Genomic DNA, 17,458 nt, shown 5'->3' on the forward strand with positions numbered 1-17,458 from the left:
CTGCTGGAAACTGTCACAGTGTTACAAAAATAATGCAGTGCAATACTGTATTACACCAAGCGCCATCATTAGATGTCATGCTACTGCAGAGCTAGCAGTTTCTTCTGCCTCTGCAAAGAGTTCCACTGGGAAAACATTGATACCTATGCTGCTATGACCTCTACAGGAATCAGACAGTATTCCCAGCGTGTCTGAGAAAGCAGTGGGCAAAACAGTAACTGAATTTGCACAACTCAGTTCCAAGGTCAGACAATGAGGACCTCAGGAAAGATAACAGTTCCTGGAACTATGTTGTTCAGGTATGGGAGAGGATCATGTCTGAAAGTTTCCCCAGAGTAAAATCTCCCTGTCTATGGAAAAACTAAGTACGCCAGGAACACAGGATCCCATTCAGTGTGTCTAAATCTAGCTATCGTTAGAAGAGATTCATGGAAATGTGGTGGAAGGTTTATTCTATCAACTTACCATGTAAAATACACTAGCATCTAGTGTAAATCCTGTGTATTCTAGCCACAAGCAATTAACAATGAAACATCCCAATCTTTAATGTACAAAGTTACTTTCTTGGATTCTATCCCATAAATGGAACTCAGGGTAGCTATGCAGATAGGTTACAACGTGAATTTTCAGTGGCTCCTATTATGTTGCATTAAATTGGAGGAGAAAGGCAAAAATGTCTGGAAATAAAGGGAGGTCACCAGAACCAGAGACTGGTTTAACTGCCATTCAGGGCTATGGGGGGCGGGGGGGACAAAACACTTGGAGACAGCCTCACAGAGTCAGCAAAACTTGCCTCTGTCGCTGCCTGGCCCAGCCTCCACTGCAGGACTGGTGTGCTTGTTCAAGATGTAAGAGGGCCCAGGTGAGTGTGCTTTGCTTTGCCAGGCCTGGCTGCTGCTGACTTCAGCTGTACGTTTGCCACCTTTGCTCTAACAGAAAGGGCGCACACGACGTTTAGGAAAACAAAGTGAAGTAGAAGCTGCAGTTTCCAGAGACCACTCTAACCACATCCCACCCACCCCCATCAGCCCATAATCATTGTGAGGGCTGTGGAAGTTACTTGCACACGTTTTGCCGCATTCCCCCAGTTCAGTGGTTTTACTAGGAAGCCAAGGATACCACTGAAGCGAGGATATTTAAAAATTCCATCAGCACAAAACATATGAAGCCATGGAGGGGGAAAAAAATTCTTACCTATCTAAGGGACATGCCTCCATGATGTCTGATTCCTTCATATCTTCTAATCCATTGGCAATCCCATCACAATGGCCCATTTCAACCTCCCTGTTGCCAGGCCTTTCTAAAAACTGAGTGTCCTCCTTGATGCGTTGCTGGATCATCGGAGTAAGCGGCATTTCAAAGCTGAAGGAGATCTCAGGCTCTGAATACAAAGACTCCTCCGATGCGGCGCTATCAGATAAAGAGGCACTGTCTAGAATGCTTTCAAACTGCGAGCTGTACACATCTATTGGGACTTCGTCGGGCTGTTGCTCGAGGTCATCTTCCATTTCTCCACTGACTGCTTCTTCCTCCTCCATCACCCTAGGAATAAAAACCAAAGAAAGCCGCTTCAGTTTTTGTTTAAAGGCTTGCATGTGGGTTTGCAGAGTGGTTCACGGGCCCACACAAGAACGGGTCTTCCCTTTTGATCCACCAGGTATAGCAGCGATCGCAAGCCTGGGCTTCAATTTTATTTATTGCAATGAGAAAGAGACACCCTCGTCCTCCCCTCTGCGCCCCCGGAACAGAGCAGAAACAATAGGGGTATGGATGTTATGATGTGTGTGAAGAAACAACATCAGCTCATTGTGTTCAGTGAAAAGACACACTGTGTGCCTTTCTGTCCTAGATTAGCCTTCAGAGATTCAGCAGCTTCTGGGTCCTTTCTCCCAACATCGCAGCCAATTTACAAAACCCGGGGAGAGATTAGGCAATGAAAGAAAGACATTAGTTTTTTTTTTCAGTTGAAGTTGATAGGATAAAGCTTGCTTTTCCCACACTCTTTTCTTTTACCCATAGCATCAAGAGGTTTTCCAGGTTTCAAAAGCACATTTTTTAAAAAAAAACCTGTGAACATTGGTGATAATACAATGAGTGTGTCCACCCCAGGAAGTAAAGCTCTGAATCTCAGTGCCAGGAGGTAATATCAGGAGAAGGCTTCCGCCTCTATAGCCTGCTGTTGGCCCTCCAGAGTAACTGGTGGGTCACCACATGAGACTGGATGCTGGATTAAATGGACCAGTGATCGGATCCAACAGGACCCGACTTACATTCTTAGAATGTTCTCCTATACACTGATCATGGGGATACTGTATTGTCGAAGGCTTTCACGGCCAGAATCACTTGGGTGCTGTGTGGTTTCCGGGCTGTATGGCCGTGTTCTAGCAGCATTCTCTCCTGACGTTTCGCCTGCATCTGTGGCTGGCATCTGATCTGAAGATGCCAGCCACAGATGCAGGCGAAACGTCAGGAGAGAATGCTGCTAGAACACGGCCATACAGCCCGGAAACCACACAGCACCCATGGGGATACTGTTCATAGCCTGTTCAAAATGAAATGGACAAGCGCAGCAAGAAGAAATTTAACAAGTGCATTCTTCCTGTTTTCCCCCTCAATCAGTCAAATGTAAAACTTTTCTAAGGGCTTGGACACGTTTGATGAGTCACTAGAGTGGCACGGCAGCAGTTCCCCTCTGGTCCGCTCCCCATGCTGCTCCAGTAACATCTGCAGAGATGGAACAATAGACTGTTCAGTAAAGACTATAAACAATTCGTTGGTTAACTAAATGGGTTTGGTCATATGACTGTGATTCCTTCCTTTCATTATGGCCCTTGTGATCCCTATTGTCACTAGTGTGGAACTCCCCACCCAAGGGGAGCTTTCGTTGAAATGGGGTTTGAGAAACAGGCCAATAGATTGGCTATTGACCCAGTCCAATAGCACGTGCAGAATGACTTCCACGGACCCTCGTTTTCTCTCCCCTCTTCCCAGTTACCATACAATGGTGCTGGCAGTGGAGACATATAGTCTGTCTCTCCCTGCCCAAAAGCTGGTTCAAGCAGTGCTTGAGGCACCCTGTGAAGACAGTCCTCATCAAAGGCCTCACAAGGGATACATTTCCCAAGGTGCCCCGAGTATGCCTTTGAAGCTGCCCAGACGTTGAGGAATGAGAAGCAAGCTGGCCAAGACAGAAAGACTACCCACCTCCCATTTATTGGCTGGTTGGCCAACATGCAGCACCACACTGACTAAAGATGGGAAAAAGAAGAGAAAGAAGGAGAGCTCAAAGCTTTAATGTTCACCCCCCACATACAAGCTGAAAGCAAGCATCATCATCCACTGCTGAAACTCTTACATCCAAATAGGATGAATGTAAGTTTTGGTGGTATCTTTTGTAATCAGGATCTTTGCCCACAGGTGAGGAGACCTTTAGGAGTTAGAACATAAGAAAGAGCCTGCTGGATCAGACCAGAGTCCATCTAGTCCAGCACTCTGCTAATCGCAGTGGCCCACCAGATGCCTTAATACAGTGATGGCGAACCTATAGCATGGGTGCCAGAGGTGGCACTCAGAGCCCTCTCTGTGGGCACACGCAAACAGAGTCCCCCCCCCCCAAACACACACACATCTAGGCTGGCCTGGGCCGCTGGGCTTGATTATTAGCATTAAACCTAAGTCCTAATTTTGGGGAAGCAGTGTAGGTAACCCTGTTAAGCGCTGTTAAACCCCCCTGATTTTCATGCGAAGAACTAAAGAGCAATCCTTTACCTGGGAGTAAGCTTGGCAATACATCTTGCTTCTGAATAAACCTTCCTAGGGTCGTGATACACCCGTTGGAAGAGTTGCATGGTTGCTTCAAAGCAAAGTCACTGACTACAAAGCAAAGCCACCAAGCTTACTCCTGAGTAACGCGCGCCTTGGAGCTAACCATTTTTTTCTAAACTAAAACCTCAGTATTCAGGTTAAATTGCCGTGTTGCCACTTTGCAATAAATAAGTGGGTTCTGGGTTGCAATTTGGGCACTCGGCCTCGAAAAGGTTCGCCATCACTGCCTTAATATAACCAAGGGAGTTCATGATCTTCCCTCTAAAGCAGAACTGGAACATTCAGTCTACACCAACTCATTATGAGTCAGGTGATCTCTTGATCACCAAATACTGCCCTTCCACAAATACATTCACCAGAATCAAAGGACATTTGTCTTATGAGTAATTTCATATAACCTAGCAAGCCAGCCTGGTCCTTTTCAACTTCATATTCAATGATAAAGGAGCTGCCACGGCATCTGGGAGGCCAGTCATTAAAGTCGTTGAACTATGGCTAATTAGAGTCAAGATTCTGACTGTTGTGTTTATAATGGCTTGTAACATGCATTACTCATGCCTGCAGCACGCCTATGTCACTAAGTATTCGCATGCCACAAAGAAACGTAACAAAAATTGCAATGAAATGAAATACTGGCTCGATGTGCCAGTGATAGGTCACAGCTTGAGAGGAAATTAAAAAGAGGTGTGCCGAGCTGAACCGCAAAATCATCTCAGTCCTGAACCAAGGGTCATTCATTTGGACTGTTTAAATAGGGAATTAGACAAAGAAGAACCACTGAGAATGCATGTGCACTAACAGCACAACAGAGATTTCTTCCACGCACACCAAGGCTGAGGCAGGCCAGTAGCTCACAGGCAAGGAGCTCTGCAGCAACCCAAGCGATGGGAATTCCATGCATAAGAGGACTGTTTAACTAGCAGAGGCCTGCACACCTCCCCCACAACAACAGGTTTAGGAAAGGTGCGTCTAACTTCCCAAAAGGGTTGTAGGATTTCTTTCTTCTTTTAATTTTCTGCCAGATATTTGGTAAATGAATCTGCCAGCTAATGTAGCTGTTTGGGTGCTTTATTGCCATTTAATGTATTTGGGGGGAAAAAATCATCAAACCACTTGGAACTCTGAGAAAAAACAGTATTTGTATTTTTTAAAAAATTATTATCTACAAAGCTAAGCAGAGAACACAGCAGCCCCTATGCAGCAGCCTGTGTAAGTATGAAAACATCCAGATGGGGTCTGCAGATCTCCTAGAATTGGCTGCTTTGGAAGTGAACTCTAGGGTATTATACCTCACTGAGGAATACATCTCCCCAGACGCTGCCCTCCCTAGGATCTCCAGGAATTCCCCAACCCAGAACTGGCAACTCAGCTGACAGAGAATCCTGCTTTTTGCCCTCTCACAAGCAGGCAGTAAAACCAGTAGCTCCACTGAGTCTGTTCGGCACCCCTGCTGTGACTTGATGGCAGCAGGCCACAAACTGTGCAGCCTGTAATGGACATCGTGGAACAGAAGTGAAGGAGCAAAGAACTGTGGGGGAGGAGGAACTGTAGTGTTCAGTTTGCAAGGAGGACAGTCAGTTATGAAAGAAAAAAAGAACACATTTTTCAGGGCTGGCTTATCCCGTTCACCCATCCCTCGTTCCCAACACAGCACCGAACTTTCTACATGAGCGAAGAACTATATAAACAATGCTTACACAAGGTAGTTTGTGTGTGTGTGTCTGCATACAGGCACAAAATTACAAAAAAAACCCCAACCCTGTTAACTACAGGATAGGTTGAGAGAGAATGGGGGTCGCCCAGCACGCTTTCATCACGGAGTGGGGTCGGCCATTTGTGCTCCAGCACCTGTTTTTTTGAGTCTGACTCATCAGAGGACTTGCTGAGGCTTTCTCTTCCAGCCAAGGCAACACCAGTCAAAGAGAGATAAAGCAAGCATGAGAGGAGCTGTGATTTTCCTCACTGGCTACAAAAACGGAAGCTGGGAGTCGGCTCACTCCTCACTGAACAACTGGACAGAAAAACTGCCTGCGCGTTTTTGCCTCTTATCTCTAGATCAAAAAGGACAAGAGAATCATTGTCCCTCTTTTTAAATGAAAGTTTGGAATATGGGGCATCTAATGGCTCATGCCACAATTCTGACGGCATGCCCAGAATCCAGACAAAACCAAGTCCACAAAACCATGTGAAACCCTAAATGAGAATCCGTGTCTCTGCCAACTTCAGATATCCCTTGGCACACAGAAACTAAACTGTGCCCAACTCATTTATCCACAAGTGTTTTACCTGGCAGCTGCCTAACTCTGCAAGACATGCCAATCCGATACTCTCTCCTTTTGCAGGAATAAGTCCCACTGAACTAGACCTGAGTAGGATTCTGAATAAACCTGCCTAGGATAGCTCTCTAAATCCCCCATGTTGGCACTTTCCCCCCCAGTCACTGTTTAAATCCCACCCCACCCATCTGCTAGCTGCATTACCAAGGAGAAGGAAGAAGTTTTTAAGATTCCGGTCTTCATTTGCATTTTTTGCCTGCAGTCAGGAAGCCCGGGTGAACATTCTGCACAGCTTTGGAATAACCTGAATAAATCAAAGCAGCAACGCCTGGTTGCATTTGGCATTTCAAAAAGCAGCCTTTGACTGGCCTTGCACCAGAATACACTGTTTGGTGGGGGAGCTCTGCTATTGCTATGACAGTCAGATACAGAGAAATGGGCAGGGGAAAAGTAAAAGACAGGTGTTTTTTTCCTTTTGTAGGGCTCCATCCCCTCTAGGTACAATTTCTGCCTTTCTTTTCATTTTTAAACACACCATGCTTAAACACCAGAGCTTTGGATGATGCAATAAGTGAGGAAATAAACAGCTCTTTATGGAAACGGCTGTGGCAATCTGCTTGGCAAGCAGAAGACCCCAGTTTCAGCCCCTGCCATCTCCAGCTAAAAGGATCATGTAGCAGGTGACAGATGTCTATGTGAGACCTTGGAGAGCCACTGCCAGTCTGAATGGACAATACTGACCTTAATAGCCCAATCATCTCCAGTGTACTATCTATCTATCTATCTATCTATCTATCTATCTATCTATCTATCTATCTATCTATCTATCTATCTATCTATCTATCTATCTATCTATCTATCTATCAGATTTAATATATCTATCTATCTATCTATCTATCTATCAGATTTAATATAATATATCTATCTATCAGATTTAATATACCGCCCAATCCCCAAAGGGCTCTGGGTGGTGTACAACCAATAAAACAATCAACCTCCATCTTAAAATCAGATGATAACATAAACAAAGACAAACTCATCGGGCGGTCAGCATAATATGGAATTCCCAAAGTGGAATATGGGGCGCAGGGGATGGCACTCCCCAGCGGCCGACCTCCCCAAAGGCCCGGCGGAACAACTCTGTCTTGCAGGCCCTGAAGAACTGTTCTAGATCCCACAGGCCCCAGATGGCTGCGGGGAGAGTGTTCCACCAGGTTGGGGCCAGGGCACTAAAGGCCCTGGCCCGGGTAGAGGCCAGCCGTATCATGGAGTTTAGCCTCAAATATTCCACGTCAGTTTTGAGAGCACCTAATTGGAAGCCCAAGTCCAAGATTCTCGGGGTACAGTACAGATTGGGACCACAATGCATGAAGACAGGGGGTTTAAGTCTGCCATTTCCATTTTGCTTTCCCATTCAAAAGCTGCCCTGGGAGCACTATTTCCCCCTTTAGAAGTTGTATGTATAAAAGGTCCCTCTCTCTGTGCACTAAAGTCTACGTCAGAGTTCAGTGCTCAATGGGGAACTTTTACAGCAACATCCAATCTACAATCCTCTTGGACAACCCAAGAATAACCCAAGAATGGCATAACATGGAGAGGCCCTGGGTTGAAGGTTGATGTCCACTGAAAGCGCGTTTGAATCATACTGGAAACTCCGCCTTCTCAACTGTGGCATCAAAGGCCAGAAGGGATGGACAAGTTGTACCCATTCTCCTTTAGGAACCTTGCCAAAACATATTCAGTCTGTCAACCTTTTGACCTGTAGACTTCAAAAAAACTTACGTTTTCTGCGTGGCTCACATTTAAATGTGTTGCTGGCATGTACTTGGTGGGGAAGGGGGAGTGTTTTATGACAGGAATTTTGTCTTCTATTGAGTGATTTTCTATTTTGTGATTTTAACTATATTTTTTGTGCCAAGCTTTCAATACCGTGAGTGGAAAATGAGTTAGTTCTAAAAATAAATATCTTCTCTGCCTTCTCACTATAGAGGGCAAGTCAAATCAGCCTAAAACAGAAGTAATGGGTTCAAGGAAAAGGAAAAGAGATTCCACCTAAACATCAGGAAAAACTTCCTGACAGTAAGGGCCGATTGACAGTGGAATGCACTACCTCGGAGTGTGGTGGAGTCTCCTCCTTTGGAGGTTTTTAAAGAGAGGCTGGATGGTCATCTGCCAGGAGTGCTTTGATTGTGTGTTCCTGCATTGCAGGGGCTTGGACTTGATGGCCTTTGGGAGTCTCTTCTAACTCTATGATTCTAAATCAAATTGTCCCCAAAGCCTCAAAACCAAACTGTCCCCAAAGCCTCAAAAAATTGTAGCCAGTTATGGTTTCCCCCTCCCACACCAGAATCATTTTACCTGTCCTTGCCTAGCACAGATTTTGTGTACTGAGCTAGACTCTTTTCTCCTTCTTCTACAAAGACTTCATCCTCTCCACTCTCAGCCGATGAAGGTAAAGGTCTGTGGCTTTCCCATGATCTACTCCAACAGCTCTTGGGCAAACCAACCAATGAGGCTGAGGCTGTGGCTGAAGTGTCATCATTTGGTATGCTGGAGAAACTTCTCTTTTCTATGCTATTGACCTCCAAGCGTCCGGCTCCCTTCTCTTCCTCAGCTTTTTGTATCCAAAGGACTTCCACCCCTTGAAATTCCACATGTTTGCTGACAGCCCTCTCTTTTGATAGCTTCCTCTCGGGGGTCTGGTCCATTTTGTCGTGCACAGAGGCTTCCTGCTCAAACTCTGCCCAGACATTACCAAGAAAACCAGCAGCACATTCAACTTTGTTCCCTGGCTCTTCCAATGGTTCATGACCACGTGTTTCACTCCCTTTGTGGGTCTCTGCAGTGCAGGCCCCCTCAGTGGTTTGGGAGGCCCCAGCATGTATTTCCACGGTTAAGGTCACGGTCGAATCTTCTTCTGTGATCCAGAACAATTTTCTCTCAGCTGGCATTTGAGATGCAACAGAACATTGTTCTGAGGTGGTTTCCTGGCCTGCAAGAACGTTGTCTCCAGCCACTTCCTCAAACGCTTTGCCAACACACCTCTCGTTTTCCATCTGCATTTCTGAATCACAAGCATTATCCTCTCTACCTTGTGGATGTTCATATTCTGAATCCTGAGAAACTGTCAGAAAAGTTTCTGGTTTGTCAACCGATTGCACAGTTTCTTTTTCAATAGGGAAAATATGTGTGCCATGGCCACCTGCGAAGACAAACAAAAAACATAAGACATTCACTCTATTACCAGTATTTTGGGGAATTTCAAAACCAAGAAGAAAACTAACAGGGGGTATTCGCAACACTTATTGTGACGGACAGGTTAGGTTCCATCTCTCCATAAATTAACAGACTGTTAGTGAAAAGAACAGTTGAAAACGGCAGTTGGAATAAGTATAGCTGAGCGCTGTTGTGGAGAAGAGCAGCCAAATGCTGACTAAAAGGGGTCACTTTGTCACAAAAGGTTCCCAAATACTGGAACCGGGAAACAGATCAAAAGCTCAACTGAAAAGAAATCTTGTAATCTCTACCTCACTATTATGTACAAACCACACATAAAAGTCAACTCCTTGTTTATTTAACCCTGCGGGCTGATTGTCTCAGTGAAGGAAACACACCTGCACAAGCTAAACTCTTGTGTATATGCAGGATATAATATATTTAATTCATTTGTACCCCATTCTTCTCCCTAGCGAGTATCTAAAGCAGCTTACATCATTCCCCTCTCCTCCATTTTACACTCACAAACACCCTGTGAGATCAGTTAGGCTGAGAGAGTATGACTGGCCCAAGGTCACCCAGAAAGCTGCCTTGGCACAAGTGGGGATTCAAAACTGGGTTTCCCTGATCTAGGATCTGAGAAAATGATGCCACATCTCCTCCAGGTTTACCATTCTCAAGAGGTGCCTGTGACATCTGATCACTTGACTTGCCAACTGGAGAACACGTTATAACCTCTCCGTGAATTGCAGAGGACTTTTCAGCACCTTCTTCCGCAGTCCCGTATTCCCGGAATTCATTGGTGACCTGTGAGACAACGCTATTGCCATGGCCGCCTGCAAAGACAAACAAAAAACATGAGCCATTCACTCTATCTTCTACATATATAAAAAGCAAACCGTGAGTTTGTTCCTGATGGTCTGGCACAGGAACTGCTGGGCCAATTCCTCTGAAAATTCCCAGCCACTGTAGTCAGCCAGGCGCGAGTGTTTTTAGATGTTCACATACCTGAAACTTCACACCTGGCCCAGGTAAAACGCCTTTTTTCTGGCGCTCCATGGTGAAGGACATGAAGCTGGCTGTGTTCAACTGTCAGCCTTAGAATGTTCGTGCCCTTAGAATGTTTGCTCAGATGGCCAGATATGAGCAGTGAAAACAGTACATAGGTAATGACTCGAGTGGAAGTGAAACACATACACACGTTGCCGTGTGAGATGTCAGGTGGGATTCTCCACCCCCTCACACACAGGTACCTTTCACTCTCTGTGCCTCACCCACTACTACCACACAACACCCATACTCTCATACACATTCAGCTCATCCTCACACTCCTCACTTTGCCCTCCCTCACATCCAATCACCACTTAACTACTTCCTCACCCATATTCCACACCCATATTGAACAAGCTGAAATGTAAAAGACAGCTGGAGGGAAGGAGAGGGAAGGGACAGAGGGGGAGGCATGCAAGAGAAGAGAAGTGAGGGAGGGGGGAGAGTGAGGGGTGGCATGCAAGGGAGAGGGGGGGGCAGCATCTGGATATGACCCACCCAGCCTAGCAGAGGGAGAGGGAAGAGGGAGAGGGGTGGCATGCAAGGGAAAAGAAGTGAGGGAGGGGAGAGAGTGAGGGGTGGCATGCAAGGGACGGGAGGGAGGGGCCAGCCAGCCTAGATTCCCTGAATACTGCGGTTACAGTTCAGAAAACCAGGCACGTGTTACTCAGGAGTAAGCTCGGTAAAGCAACCGTGACATACTTTGAATGGCTGTGTCGCGCCTCTCGGAGGGCTTACTCAGAAGCAACACCCATTGAGCATGTACTGTGGCCTCTGAAATTGATTTGCTGCTACTGTTCCTTTCCCATTTCACCACAATAACCCACAGCAACGCATGGCCGGGTACCGCTAGTTACCAATATTTTGACTGCATTCCTGCTGCATGGAAACAGTGTTCCATTTTGGTCTCTCCTCACATTAGGTCATTTCTTAGTCTTTTTAAAAATAAGGCTTGTTTTAACTGCAGCTCTGGGTTTTGGGACAGCGATTGGTTTTTTGAAGAAGCGGCTGGCTGCCAAAACAGCTCACAGGCTTATCTACATCAGACAAAAATGCCTTTTCAGTGTTCAATATTTTTGACACCTACAGCCAAAGGGGTGTGGTTTCTCTCTTTCCAGGAGGAACTTGCTGGAGATGCCAACAGCAACAAAGAAGCCAGAAGAAGGGAAAATCACACTTCCCCTGCCAGGCTTCAGCAGCAAGCAGTTGCAGAACAGTCATTTCTGGGTCTTCTGCAAAGTCCAGCATTGAGGCAAGTTCCCCTTTCCACCTCCAGTCCCCTGGCCATGCTACAAGGGCTCTTCTTAGATCAGCTTGTGCAATTTTGAGTGTGCTGTTCATGTGTGTCTCTGTAAGCTGAGCAGATACTTTTGATTTATTAACAGTCTTACAGAGACGAGCTGTTGACACACTTATGTTGTCCCAAACAGAAAGAAAAGTTAGCGGCAAAAGCCTTAAATTGGGAGTTATTTGGACCCCAACATTGATAACATTTCTAATGCCAACTTCTGAAAATTTATCCTTGAGAAGAGCATCACACTGCCCCTGCTGCAGGGGCATAGTTGGGGGTGGGGGGAGAGTGCAATTTGTCAGGGAGGGTGCAAATTGAGGCAGTGCAATTTGGGATGCAATTTCAGAGCTTGTCCTGGGAGCCATTTTTGGAATATATGCCACTGGATTCTAGTAAGTGTGTCCTCTTTTACTGCAACCTCTCTAACACCAATCCAGGAATAACCTGAGAAAGAGCAGGAAGAGTTTGAGGAAGTGTCTTGTGTTGAGAACAGATGAAGGTTAAGAGACATTAAGAGATATTTCAGGGAATTTCAAAACCAAGAAGAAAACTAACAGGGGGTATTTGCAACGTTGTGACTGACATGTTAGGTTCCGCCTCTACATAAACTGACAGTTAGTGAAAAGGAGTTGAAAACAGCAGCTGGACTGAGTAAAACTGAGCGCTGCTGTGGAGAAGAGCGGCCGAATACTGACTAAAAGGGGTCACTTTATCACAAAAGGTTCCCAAATACTGGAACCGGGAAACAGATCAAAAGCTCAATTGAAAAGAAATCTTGTAATCTCTACCTCACTATTGTGTACAAACCACACATAAAAGTCAACTCCTTGGTTATTTAACCCTGCGGGCTGATTGTCTCAGTGAAGGAAACGCACATGCACAAGCTAAACTCTTGTGTATATGTAGGATATAATTTATTTAATTCATTTGTACCCCATTCTTCTCTCTAGCGAGTATCCAAAGCAGCTTACATCATTCCCCTCTCCTCCATTTTACACTCACAAAAACCCTGTGAGGTCAGTTAGGCTGAGAGGGTATGACTGGCCCAAGGTCACCCAGCAAGCTGGCACGGCACAAGTGGGGATTCAAAACTGGGTCTCCCTGATCTAGGATTGAATCTGGGAACCCCTGAGAAAATGATGCCACAACTCCTCCAGGTTTACCATTCTCAAGAGGCGCCTGTGACATCTGACCACTTGGCTTGCCAACTGGAGAATGTGTTATAACCTCTTCATGAATTGCAGAGGACTTTCCCAAAACTTCGGCATCTTCTTCCACGGTCCCGTATTCCCGGAATTCATTGGTGACCTGTGGGACGACGCTATTGCCATGGCCGCCTGCAAAGACAAACAAAAAACATGAGCCATTCACTCCATTACCAATATTTTGACTGCATTCCTGCTGCATGGAAACAGTGTTCCATTTTGGTCTCTCCTCACATTAGGTCATTTCTTAAGTCTTTTTAAAAATAAGGCTTGTTTTAACTGCTGCTCTGGGTTTTGAGACAGCGATCGGTTTTTTGAAGAAGCGGCTGGCTGCCAAAGCAGCTCATAGGCTTATCTATGTCAGACAAAAATGCCTTTTCAGTGTTCAGTATTTATGACACCTACAGCCAAAGGGGTGTGGTTTCTCTCTTTCCAGGAGGAACTTGCTGGAGATGCCAACAGCAACAAAAAAGCCAGAAGTAGCGAAAATCACACTTCCCCTGATAGCCAGGCTTCAGCTGCAGGCAGTGGCAGCTGGGAGTCATTTCTGGGTCTTCTGCAAATTCCAGCATGGGGGCAAGTTCCCCTTTCCCACTCCAGTCCCCTGGCCATGCTACAAGGGCTCTTCTTAGATCAGCTTGTGCAATTTTGAGTGTGCTGTTCATGTGTGTCTCAGTAAGCTGAGCAGGTACTTTTGATTTATTAACAGTCTTACAGAGACGAGCGGTTGACACTTATTTTGTTCCAAACAGAAAAAAAGTTAGCGGCAAAAGCCTTAAATTGGGGGTTATTTGGACCCCAACATTGATAACATTTCTAATGCCAACTTCTGAAAATTTATCCTTGAGAAGAGCATCACACTGCCCCTGCCACAGGGGCATAGCTTTTTTTGGGGGGGGGGGGTGCAATTTTTGGGGGAGGGTGGACATTGAGGGAGCGCAACTTGGGAGGGATGCAATTTCAGAACTTGTCCCAAGAATCATTTTTGGAAGATGGATTCTAGTAAGTATGTCCTCTTTTACTACAACCTCTCTTACACCAATCCAAGAAGACCCTGTGGAAGAGCAGGAAGTGTTCAGAACAGGTGAAGGTGAAGAGATATTAAAAAGATATTTCGGGGAATTTCAAAACCAAGAAGAAAACTGATAGGGAGTATTTGCAACACTTATTGTGACGGACAGGTTAGGTTCCGCCTCTCAATAAACTGACAGACTGTTAGTGAAAAGGGCAGTTGAAAAGGGCAGTTGGAATGAGTACAGCTGAGCGCCGCTGTGGAGAAGGGCAGCCAAATACTGACTGAAACGGCTCACTTTGTCACAAAAGGTTCCCAAATACTGGAACTGGGAAACAGCTCAAATGAAAAGAAATGTTGTAATCTCTACCTTGCTTCCCTCAATATTATGTACAAACCACACATAAAAGTCAACTGATCTAGGATTGAATCTGGGAACCCCTGAGAAAATGACGCCACATCTCCTCCAGGTTTACCATTCTCAAGAGGCGCCTGTGACATCTGATCACTTGGCTTGCCAACTGGAGAACGCGTTATAACCTTTCCGTGAATTGCAGAGGACTTTTCCAAAACTTCGGCACCTTCTTCCACGGTCCCGTATTCCCGGAATTCATCGGTAACCTGCGGAAGAACACTATTGCCTTTTCACCAGTAAGCCAAGGCTGTCTAAACAGACCAAGGTCATGTCAATCTGGACCTTCGGGGATGTAGGGGAGTACCCTACCAGCAACAAGTTGCGGAGGCAGGGGAAGATGGTGCAACCTGTTTAAATTCTGCCCGTTGAAATGTCCTGAGCAGCCAGAGAAAATCTGCAGCTTTTTTACCGCTGGAAGCAAAGTCAGTAAGTAAGGGCTGCTGGAGACAAATTAATGAGGAGTCATAAGAGCCTTGGAAATTTCCCCATCAACACTTAGCCATGTGGAACTATGGACAGTTGTCTTTCTACAGATGTGATTGTGTAACTCTGCATGACAATCACAGCAAAGGAGATCCTTTTGTCCTCTTTTTGAGGGCTGTTCTTGGATCACCCACAGGTAACCACCCAGGTTACCAATCCAGGATTACCATGTTATTTAGACACAAAGTCAAATAACAGAGCCCTTCGGGGGAAGGGTGGTATATAAGTCTGATTATAAACAAACAAACAAACAAATAAATAAAGTGTCCTTAAGTGCCCCCCCACAACAATCTTTAACCTTCAAACACACAGTTCAACGAGCTAACCTAGGCTACCCTAAAGGGCTGTTGGAAAAAAAGCAAAATGCCTGAGGAGCCCAATTGAACACTCCAGGGGTAAAGGTAAAGTTTCCCCTTCAGTTGTGTCCAACCCTGGGGGACCACTGCAAGCAGTGATTTCATAGGCAAGCCGTTTTGGTGGGGTGGTTGCCATTGCTTTCCCCAGCTATTCTTTACCCCTCAGCTATGTGCTAGGTACTTATTTACGGACCAAGGAATGGATGGATGGCTGAGTTGACCATGAGCCAGCTGCCAGGGTATCTGACCCACAGGGGGCTCGAACTCCGGACCGTGTGAGTGGCAGTGCAAGCACTTAACCGCTACGCCACGCGGCTCCTTCCAGGGGTAAGGATCACAAACTAATCCAGAACTCCCATGAATTTTAGACAAAGTGTCCCTCAGCGAGCCCCCTCTGCATCCTTAACCCTCAAACACACACTGCAACAAGGGGCTAACCTAGGCTACCCAACAGGGCTGTTGGAAAACAGCAAAATGCCTCAGAAGCCCTTTGCACGCGCTTGTGGTGATGCTCCCGGGCTCATTCCCTGGGGAAGGGCGCGAGCAACCCGTCCTTCAATCGCTGGCAGCAGGAAGACGAAGAGCAGACGCCAGCAGCCTCCATTTTTCACGCAGAGGCCGGTAGCGTTCCCCTACGGGGGGTCAAGAGCGGCGCGCCCTCCCCCGCGCCTCGGCTCCCACCCACGGGAGGCCTTTAGGACCGCCGCAGCCCTGCCAGGGAGGCTCCGCCCCGCTCGCCACCCAGCCGCCCCCAAGCAAACGCCGCGCGAGGCCGAATGCAGGGGCCCCGGAGCAAAATGCAGCTGGGCTCAGGCGCATCCCCGGCTGCAAATCTGAGCCGCCTGCCGCGCCAACCAGCAGATCCCAGGACCCGTTTCCCGCAGACTCAGCCTGGCCCTCGACGCGCTTAGGCAGCAAAACGCCTTCCTAAACCCGGGACTCTGTCTGGCACGCGCGTGGTGCTGGGGGCGCTGCTGCTGCCGCCCCTGCGTGTCTCGGACGCCCTCCTTGAACACGCGGAGCTCTACAGAGGCGTTTTTCTTCCAGCAGAGGCCGGCTACTCACAGATCACGCTGCTTCCCCAGCAGTTGCCCATTTGGTCTATGAAAACGCACAGAGCATCAGTTTTCGCTGCATCACCAGGATGCAGTTTTAGTTCAATTTGCTGCCGGTCTAAGTCAACGGGGATCTGAACAGGTTCAAATTTCCGCGCACGGCCGGTGTTGCCGTCGTGTGTCAAAGGCACACTCCTGACCACGCAGGTACATATATATATATATGTATATTCGATTCTGTTGGCTGGTTCAAGTCCGTTGGAATCAGAACACATGCACATTTCCCCCACAGCCAGTGAAATAGCAGCACTTCTGTGTGCGGTTTTTTTCGTTGCCATGCATAACCACAATAGAATTTTACAGTAACTGAACTTTTCCCATAAACTATCAAATGAAAACAGGATCTGTGGGTCTTGATTATCTGACCACTGCTCTCTGCTTTTTTTCTAATATGCATCCTTTTAAAAAAAAATCTATACTTTGTTTTGTTTTTTTCCAGGCATACATGTTCAAAGCAGACAGGAAGGAAAACATGCAAAAAATAGTAGTGGTCACAGAAGGCCAATTATCCTTGTTGAAAGCTATTTAAAGGTTCTAGTCCTCATGGTTCCAAAAATATTTTTTGGGAAAAAGAACAAGCCATAGCTGCTAAAATCTTAGGAGCCATAGAGGTGGCTGAGCCATGCCTAGTAGCTGGGGAGGGGGGCTTCAAAATCAAACATGGCTCCTTGCCCCTCCACACAAGCACCCAGACTTGTCTAAAAAATGCAAAGCAATAGAACTTGCAGATTAATTATACAAAGTAAAAGGTATTATGCAAGTCTGGCAGATTTGCATTATTTGTACAGATTGTACAATTCACTTGGTAGAGCATTTTAGTCACGTTTAATGCAGAACACACGAAGTCCTGAAAATAGTACCATTATTAGAAACGTAGTGCAAAAATAACAGTTTGCTGAACCATAAAAATTGCATATGACCAGTTTTCTGCAGCAGAATGAATGAGGCAGATCATTAAAGCACAGAGGAATTTAGAGGAATTCTCTTAATCTTTTATCACCCCCATCTTTCCAAGGAGCTCAGGACAGTGTACATTTTTCTTCTCCCATCCAATTTATCTTTGCAACACCCCTGTGAGACGGGCATAGTGGAGAGACTGGAAATTAGACATATTCATGGAGGACAGATCTCCCATGGACTTTTAATCATGATAATTAAAGGGAAGCTCCAGCATAGGTGTCAAACTTGCGGCCCTCCAGATGTTATGGACTACA

At 46.3% G+C, this 17,458-nt stretch overlaps 1 protein-coding gene across 4 annotated transcripts in view; it reads right to left on the reverse strand.

Moving 5' to 3' along the window:
- Nucleotides 1-17,458, reverse strand: part of LOC125436168 (PH and SEC7 domain-containing protein 3-like) — a 172,441-nt gene that overhangs the window by 128,945 nt on the left and 26,038 nt on the right. For 3 of the 4 annotated variants that reach the window (XM_048502893.1, XM_048502892.1, XM_048502891.1), the window contains exons 3-6: nucleotides 12,822-12,995; nucleotides 9,989-10,153; nucleotides 8,460-9,303; nucleotides 1,195-1,542 (exon numbers count right to left, since the gene is read on the reverse strand). In XM_048502893.1, the coding sequence (XP_048358850.1) occupies nucleotides 1,195-1,542; nucleotides 8,460-9,303; nucleotides 9,989-10,153; nucleotides 12,822-12,995 (1,531 nt within the window). Of the gene's footprint in view, nucleotides 1-1,194; nucleotides 1,543-8,459; nucleotides 9,304-9,988; nucleotides 10,154-12,821; nucleotides 12,996-14,351; nucleotides 14,468-17,458 lie in introns of those variants that run through there. The other variant, XM_048502894.1, reaches the window with a different exon arrangement.

This window comes from Sphaerodactylus townsendi, linkage group LG07 (genome assembly GCF_021028975.2).
Source record: "Sphaerodactylus townsendi isolate TG3544 linkage group LG07, MPM_Stown_v2.3, whole genome shotgun sequence".
Classification (NCBI taxonomy): domain Eukaryota; kingdom Metazoa; phylum Chordata; class Lepidosauria; order Squamata; family Sphaerodactylidae; genus Sphaerodactylus; species Sphaerodactylus townsendi.